Source organism: Kryptolebias marmoratus, linkage group LG22 (assembly GCF_001649575.2).
Source record: "Kryptolebias marmoratus isolate JLee-2015 linkage group LG22, ASM164957v2, whole genome shotgun sequence".
In the NCBI taxonomy this organism is placed as follows: domain Eukaryota; kingdom Metazoa; phylum Chordata; class Actinopteri; order Cyprinodontiformes; family Rivulidae; genus Kryptolebias; species Kryptolebias marmoratus.
This window is the reverse complement of record NC_051451.1, coordinates 12,650,919-12,659,714: the sequence shown is the minus strand read 5'-3', so window position 1 is coordinate 12,659,714 and position 8,796 is coordinate 12,650,919. Positions and strand designations below refer to the sequence as shown.

Below are 8,796 nucleotides of genomic sequence, written 5' to 3'. Positions count from 1 at the left end.
ACATTTATTTACAGTTAAAAAAAGACACATAAAGGCACAGACCCCTCTGCAGTCGAAGGTAGATGCAGTTTGATCATCACACAGTTTACTGACATGTTCAACTCTAAACATGCAAATAAAATCGTTTCAAACATACAAGACACTGGTCCAGTACAGGGGGGAAAAGGCACATTGTAACAAAGGAAAGCATCAGATGACGATTAACTGTGACCTGATGTTGCAGGAGTTTTAAATTTGTAATTATCTCAATTGTCTGAGTTTGAAACCGTTTTATTTTATTGCATGCAATTTCCAACAGTTCCGGTAGAAGGCGCAAATGATTAAGCATTAATGTGGGAAAGAGGCAAGAGCGGCTCAGCTCAACATTTGGGCCAAACTGCAGGATTCAGCACGAGGGAGGGGAGATAGTCCCAGAGGAAAGAGCAGCAACCCCTGATGAACACACAATAATAAAAAAAATAATAAAATGCATAACTGATGACAAAAATGTTGAGGTGCGGCAGAATATTTGCACGTTTACACAGAAACTATGTGGCAGATTGTTCTAATAACTCCTGCTCACAACGTTCATGTCTGCCAAAGTCTCCAAATCTACCTTTAGAGTGATTTTTATTGCTCCACGATTTAATAAAGCTTCAGAACTCACGCTTTTCTTAATAGAAGTGGATCATCTGTTACTTGCACCAAGTTGCAACTTTAATGCACTTTTACAAACGCCAAGCGCCTGTTTTTTTTTCCCGCCCCACAGACTTAAAGGGTTCTCTAAGCCCGAACTGAAGCTCTGACAGGCGCTAACACAGTAGTAGTTTCTTATAATTAGATGAAGTGAGAAAACTTCGCATGCTGCTGCAGTGAACTTACTTAATTTCCTTCCATATGCTTCCCTCTCTCTCTCTCTCTCTCTCTCTCTCTCTCTCTCTCTCTCTCTCTCTCTCTCTCTCTCTCTTTCTCCCTCTCTGTCTGTCTGCAGATCCCAACATGTTCGCGCGCTCGGAGCTGCGGGGCTGCAGAAAAAGTTTGACCTCAGTTTGACTCCTCCGGCTGCCATTTGCTCCTCAGGGCAGACGATCACAAAGAGTCGGGCAGTTGCGCAAACATCTGACCCGCTGAGGTTTGTTTATTTGTTTGGAAGTAGAACTGAAATGCAGTCAGTAAAGTGTGTGTGTGTGTGTGTGTGTGTGTGTGTGTGTTTTCTTAGGAGATCTGAGCTGAAACCAGATTTAAAATAGCAGAACGTAACTACAATAAGGTGTTCAGATGCTCAATTTTTTATTTATTTTTTGCTTATAGCAGCGATTTTATTTTTTTTATTTAAATCCAAACAGCAAAAATAAGGACGCGGAGGCCATCTAATGACGACTCCTTGTGCCAATTTGTGCTCAGCCGTTCGAAAGTAAGACGCACTGATTTTATTGAAACGACTCAGTGCATTACCGTCATCGCAAAGCGGATTAAACAGAAGTGACGGTATTTGCGCCCCCCCCCACCCCCACCCCTAGTGCTCTCCTCCAGGATACCAAAACGCACTGACCCTAACGGAAAGAGCGGCTCCAGGAGAGACAGCGCTGCGCCAATTTGCGTTTTTTCTTATTTTATGGATGCTAATTGAAGGAGCTTTAATTGCTTTCTAATGCCACGGTGGTTATTTTACTGTGAACTCCTTTCATGACAGTTCAGGCTCTCTTTTAATCAGCCACTCGCCGAAGTTCCACTAAACCACACAAACTCAGCTGAAAATCTCTATCCAGGCTGCAGCATCACCATAGCTAAAATTAAAGTCACTTTAATAAATGTGTTTAATTGTTTGCTTTCTGTTAAATGTAAAGGGAGCGCTCATACTCACCAGCGTACAACTGAAAAAACAAACCACAACCAGCCCGTTTGTGACTTAATCGCGGGGTTCCTGTGCGTAAAAGTCCCGCGCCTCTTGGCTCCTGTGCCGCCCGCGCCCCAGAGCCTCTCCAGTCGGACTGCGGGAGGTTTCATCAGTCGTTTTCACGCCTCTTAAAAATACGTCCCATCGGATCAAGCCGTTCGGGATTTAGTGCCCCAGGAATCCCTCTGCGAATGCGTGAAGCCGCATTATCATGTTATGACACCGACTGTGGCACCGGGGGCAGATGATCGATGAGTGGACGCACCGCACGGAGAGAGGGGGAGAAAAAACAAGGATTTCAAACAGGCTGTCACCTAGAAGCGACACCTTCTGAGCGCAATCAGGGGATATTAGAGCTCCTTTACTGAGAAGCTAACCTCCAGAGAAGGATCTTCCTGTTGCAAACAAACTTGGAATTGAATAAAAATGTCCTTTTTGGAATTTCTGGAAATTTTTAATCCATAAAATGTAAAACTGTGTCTGTTGTTCCGTTTTATAGTAAATATCCCAGACATATTCTAAGCAGATACAAGCAAATTATGCTAAAAATATTAACTGTTAAATCAATAAAGAGGCATTCATCTTTATGTCTGGACAGGATTCAACTTTAACAAAAAAAATAACGACATCAATTCCTAGTATTTCATCAACTTAAGAACGTAATTAATAATGTGAATTCTATAAAGATTCTCTTTTAATTCCTCTATAGGATCTGAGTTTCCTGCTATTAATTAAACTTAATATGTGCCCAGACTTTTACAATTTGAGCAAAGAAAGACCAGACTCGTTAAATAAAGAAAGTCAAAAGTTAAATGTTATTGACCAAAAAAATCTAGTTTTTTTTCTGAAGTTTTGTTAAAGACAGGGGTAATTTAAAAGTAATAAAGTTAGATATATAAAAACATAAGCGTGTGTGCGCGCGCGCGTGTGTGTGAGAGAGAGCGAGAGAAACACAGAGGACTGTTTATGGTTCATATATTCTGTGTTTTGGTGGAGGTTACAGCCTGTAGAAGCCGACAGATGCACAAAGTGTGTGTTTTCCTTCCCGCGGACGATGTTTGCGTTTTGCGCCTGCTCGCTAGTGTGGCCTAAAAAAAGCCGATCAATCAACTCCGGATCGATCATGTCGGGAGCCAATAGGGGGCTCCCATCCCTTTGCCTGTCTGTCATTGGACAGGCCGGGCAGACTGGAGCGACCCATTCCGCGCAGCTGTGGGGGTGATAGAGACTCACGGACATCAGAAAGTAGGATTTTGACACCGAAAAGGGAGCGTAAAAAGCAATCCTTGTAGAAATTAACTCTCAGAAAACAACTTCAGTACTCAGCTTTGGTGTACTGTTTTTCAGCAAATATTTCATTTTCAAAACAAAAGCGGACCTTTACTTCAATTTAACTAGAACAAATGATCTTATAGAAGTGCAGTTTGATGAAAGAATACATCTCGCAAACAATTAAAGTTCGTCACAAGTGGATGCTTGATCACAACTTGTACTGATTTTGGTCGAATCTCACCAGAAAAAGAACGATAGATCTCTACAAATAAACCAAATTTAGAGGTTTCTTTTTTATTTATAGAAAATAAATCAACCTTTTATAAAGCTGCAGCCTATCCTTTACAATCCAGATAATCAAGGCTATTGGTTAGATTGGTGACAATAGCTCACATAAAGTCGAATTAGTCGTTTATAAACTGTTCATAAGTAGAGAATAAGTAGATTTTTGGTGAATCCGCCCCAGAATGAACATAGGTTGGTGTCTAAAAGTGAAGAATGAAGTCGGTTTGTGAGGTTTAGAAGGGAATCTGGAATCACGGATGGATGTGGACTGTTTAACCCGGTGGGCTTCCAGCTCTCCGCGCGGCTGGCTCGGCTCGCACGGGTCCTCCCACCCCTTCTTCTCCGTGCGACTTGCTGCAGCCCGGTGCGTTGTGTAAGACGCGACCTGTTATGGCCACCACTACTTCCGGGTTTCAGCAGTCTGGTCCAGATCCTCCGCTCCTCCTCAGCCTCAACACACACATCTATTGTACACGAAAACGGGGCTGGTGGCTCGCGCATATATACACACACACGCACTTACTCACACACACACACACACACATTCACACAGACACACGCACGCACACACACACACAGGCTCACAGACACATCCGCGCACTCCACGCACAGCATCGATCGTGGCTCCTTTAAGAAAAGCCTAAGCCAGAATTATCACCCCACCTCCTCTTGATCTCCTCTGGACGCTTTTTGCATAAGAAAATCAAGCCGGGATCCGAGAGTGATCAAAGAAAACCAGAGGAGAGCTGCTTCATTTTTTAACTCTGATTGTGACCATTAACATTTAGGTGGTGCCGATCCCGTGGAGACGCGCGTCGAACCATCATTCATCCGCTACTTTTGACAAGCCCCTCGCGCTTTTGACTGACAGGCTGAGTGGCACAAAAAAAAAAAGAAGCCATGAGAGTCGCCAGTTTTGTTTGAGGGGGGACATTTTATTTTCATTCTGGTTTTGGAAAAGGAGCCCCGGTGCCTGCTGCCGAGAGGAGAGCAGAGGACGGAGTCGCCGCGCCTGGGCTAAACTTGCACCGAGAGCGGGAGCTGGCTCCAACGTTCCGCGGAGAAGAAACCAAAACAGAAAACAGGATTTTGGCTGAAACCTCTTCTCGTTTTTGTCTGGATTTTCTTTCTTTCTTTACCCTGGCCTCAGAAGGGATTTACTGAAAGGACGAACCCCGGGAGTGAGGAGGGTTATGGCGCAACGGGTACGTAGGGGCAATCCTCCCGAAAAAAAAAAAAAGAAAAGTTTCTCTGAAGTCCGCTGCGCTTGAATCCAATGCTTGCTCTGTAACGTGGCTCAGTGACACACACTCGGACACACACACATAATGGTCACGGTGGAGAAAAGTTTCAGACTGGCGAATGGAGACACGGTTTCGCGTTTTTTGGCGTCTTTTTTTGGCACGTTGTTTACGCACGGACGCGCTCGTTTGCTCCACAAAAACCGGCCCCGCTGTGGGACACTGGACGCGCGATCAGATCTCACATCGGCTGTGTTTTTTAGATTAGTTATGACAGACCTGTAACTGGAAGCGAAATGAATGTGTGTGTGAGAGGGCGGAAGGAGGGGGCACGGAGACAAAACAAATCTTTTTTGCGGATGCGTTTTGTCAAAACTGCGATTTTTTTCCGCAGAAAAAAAAAACTTTGATTGTTTTTTATTGTTTTGTAAAACAACAGATGAGCAGTTTGTTTCTTACCCCCCAGCAGCAATATGATGACAAACACTTTGATTCATTTGGAGCCCCAGAACCGCTCCTCACGCGCACGCTTCTGGGTGTAAAATCGGGGATGTTGCACTGGAGCTGCACGCGTTTAGCTGCTTATAGTTTTGGCACTGGAGCTGCACCACGCTGGGGTTTGCACCTCTTTGCCTTTAGGGTCGAAACGTTCAGCTTTAAGTGATAATGCATTTTACTCTCTCTCTCTCTCTCTCTCTCTCTCTCTCTCTCTCTCTCTCTCTCTCTTCACCCGACACTTGTTTGTCACCTCTTGAGAGCACTATCAATAATTCAAGCATATTTTCAGTCGAGTAAAGAGGCGCACGCACGAAAATTTACGCCTCGAACTTTAAACTACTGTTTTTTTCTTCCCTGGAAAAATCAAAATAAAATGTCTACTTAAAAAAACAACAATAAACTAACTGGATCTTTTGAAACAATTAAATAGAGACGATTCTACTTCAGTGAGCTAAAACTGAGACCTGAAAAGGTTGGGATATTTAGCTCATCTATAAAAAGAAGAAAACACACTCCTCGCGTTTGTTGCACTGAACACAATGTGTGCTTTATGGGTAATTACGTGCTGCACAATTATGAGCCTTTAAAATAAAAAAGCAGCGCAATTAACAAGTTTAAGAGGTGTTGTGGAGAGTGAAAACACAGGACTGATGTTGTCGAAACTCAACCAGACACAAAAACTAGCCACTGAGCCTCGTTGCTGCAGGTTTTGTATTTTTGTTTTATTTATTTTGCATTTATTGAATTGCTCCTGTGTGTGTTTTTTATTTCTTCTTCTGGGCTTAAAGAGCTACTGTGAATAAAATGAGAACAAAAACTGCTTCGCAGTGCAGCCTTGCAGTTTTGTAAACAAAGTCCTGCTTCAGGCTTTCAAACTTTTCTTAGGAGGGAGAATAAATTCAGCCCAGTGAAGGGAATTTATTTCTCGTGTTTGCTGTACGTTTTGACTTTGTAGGTAATTTTAAAAGTAAGTTAAATATGATTATGAAGCTTAATTAAAAAATAAAATAAAATAAAAAAATAAGGGCAACGTTTGCTATGATAAATTGTTAAAACCTTTGCGTCTAATTGACAAAACTTTTCTTTTAATCACCATAAATTTGAGAGCAACTTTTATTATTAGATTTTTTTTTTACGTAAGAGTTTAATTAATTTATTCTCCTGCCCCCCGTGTTTTGTTGTGTGCAGTACGAAGACTTGCCCCACTACGGGATGGACGGTGTGGGCATCCCGACCACCATGTATGGAGACCCGCACGGCGCGCGCTCCATGCAGGCCGTGCACCTGAACCACGGTCCGCAGCTGCACTCCCACCAGTACCCGCACACCGCCCACACCAACTCCATGCCCCCCAGCATGGGCTCCTCCGTTAACGACGCTCTCAAGAGAGATAAAGACGCTATTTACGGGTAGGTGGAGGGAAAAGCGAGCCTCCGGTCCGTGGAGGGGGGGCGGGAGAGTCGTCCCCGGGTGGACAGAGTGTGTGGATCCAGGGGCAGCCGGGGTGGGATCGTGGCTTTGAAATCGGTCAGGAAAGTCAGCGGCTGCAGAGCTCCAAGTGCTCCAAAAGAAACGAACTGCAGCAGCTTTTCTCGCTCGTTCAATCTGACAAAGTTTGCAGGGTTTTGTTCTTAAAAGCTCACCCAGGTTTACTGCACAGACTATTTCCTGGGCATTTTAAAATAAATTATGTTCTAATTTTTTTTTGTTTCTTTGTTTCAACCCTTAATTTTGTCCTGTTGTTTTATAATTCCACCTTAAATATTTTCTTTAATTCTGAGGAAAATGTCCACCTCTAATTGCCTCTCTTGTCATATTTATTTGAAACAATTCGCCAAGTTTTTTTTTTAATTCAGTTCATGGAAGAAAAAATAATGACATCCTTAGAATTCTGCCAGGATCCAGCCTCATTTAAAATAAAACACACGATTAAAGCAATTTCCCCCCAAAATGTGCATGAATTATTCATTTGTGGGACTAAATAAGAAATTCTACTAATTATGTTTTCAAAATGGTGGAACTTATCTCACTGGAATGCGTGTTACCCTCAGCCTATTATTGCGCCTCTGTTTGCACAAAAAAGGTATAAGCAGTAAATAGTAAACAAACGTGTGCTAATTCGGCCACACACACACAAACACACACGCCTGTGATCCAAACCTTGTGCAAGAAAATTGTTTGACAGACTCTCAAGCTTTTATGTTATTAGGCGCGACCAGATTTAATCAGATGGTCCGCTCGCTGTTTGCAGCTTCTGCAGAATCTAAAGATCAGTCAGACAGTCAGTCAGTCAGTCAGTCATTCAGTCAGTCAGTCCCTGTGGGCGAGTTGTTGAAGGGAAGCATGGCGCTGGCTAAATCTAGCCCAGAGTAGCGTTGACCCCGCTGCTGTTCTCTCTGGTGACATTTGCTATTGTGTGTTTGTGCGCGCGCGCGCGCGCGCGTGTGTGTGTGTGTGTGTGTGCGTGTGTGTGTGTGTGTCCACGCAGGCACCCCCTGTTCCCCTTGCTTGCACTGATTTTTGAGAAATGTGAATTAGCGACGTGCACCCCCAGAGAGCCCGGGGTGGCGGGAGGAGACGTCTGTTCATCGGAATCTTTCAATGAAGACATAGCAGTGTTTGCAAAACAGGTCAGGAAAGTTTCCTCTTATACTACTAGCACGTGCAAAAGTTGCATCGTTTAACTCTGTATCTTAATTTTTTTTTTTTTAATTTATAAAAAAAAAGCACAAACAAGAAAATATATCCATGCGTAAAATGTTTCTGCCGTGCGTAAAAGAGTATAAACATTGTATTATTTTGTGCACATGTGTGTTAAATAACTCTGATATCACACACGGCTTACAGTTGTATATTAATATGTTTATTTTTTACTTTTAGATTCGGGCAGAAAAACCATTATTTTCATCAAATCCAGAGTTGGATAATCTGGTAAGAGACATTCTTTTATTTGATAGTGTTTCCGAATAAACTAGTTGTTTTTGATCTTTACTGACCTGAACCACGTGGGGCTGAAAACTTTTTAAAAAACAGGGGAAAATGCCCATGCTGTTCCTCCGTTTGTGCTGTTTGATATGATGATGGCCCCGGGTTGTACTCACACTCACAGGGCCCCCCGTTGGAAGGCTGTCACGAACATTTTGAACTTATTTTATCCGATCTTTTCACCTGTTTGATGTGATGTTGGAGCAACTGTTTTAATAGATTCCTGACTCCGAGGCTTATTGCCTGCTATCCATACTGCAAAAAGTTTAATAAAATCCAGTCTTATATGAATATTTTCCTCATCTTGTAGTGAGGAAGAGGGAAGAAAAAACGCGCCTGTTTAATGTGAACAGCTTCATCTTTTATTGTTATTTTAATTTTTCAGATGATTCAAGCCATTCAAGTTTTACGATTTCATCTTCTGGAGCTGGAGAAGGTAATATTCTTTGCTCACATTTTCTCTCCTCGGACCTACTGTATGTATGCGGGCTGTAGATTTGCATAAATGTATTTTTGCTGGTCGGTTATAATTAGCGTCCAAATCAATCATGGGGCCATTTCTCTTCTGCGTTTAATCACGACGCAAGCTGTTACAACTGGAACGGATATCTCTGTGCTCCCCCCACCCCCACCCCCACC

At 43.0% G+C, this 8,796-nt stretch overlaps 1 protein-coding gene across 1 annotated transcript in view; it reads left to right on the top strand.

Moving 5' to 3' along the window:
• Positions 1-3,837: 3,837 nt before the first annotated feature.
• LOC108244135 (homeobox protein Meis1) overlaps positions 3,838-8,796 on the top strand; it is an 81,271-nt gene continuing 76,312 nt past the window's right edge. The window contains exons 1-5 of the mRNA XM_017430043.3: positions 3,838-4,638; positions 6,361-6,581; positions 7,661-7,802; positions 8,053-8,103; positions 8,543-8,593. Of these exons, the coding sequence (XP_017285532.1) occupies positions 4,627-4,638; positions 6,361-6,581; positions 7,661-7,802; positions 8,053-8,103; positions 8,543-8,593 (477 nt within the window). The 5' untranslated portion in view covers positions 3,838-4,626. The remainder of the gene's footprint in view (positions 4,639-6,360; positions 6,582-7,660; positions 7,803-8,052; positions 8,104-8,542; positions 8,594-8,796) is intronic.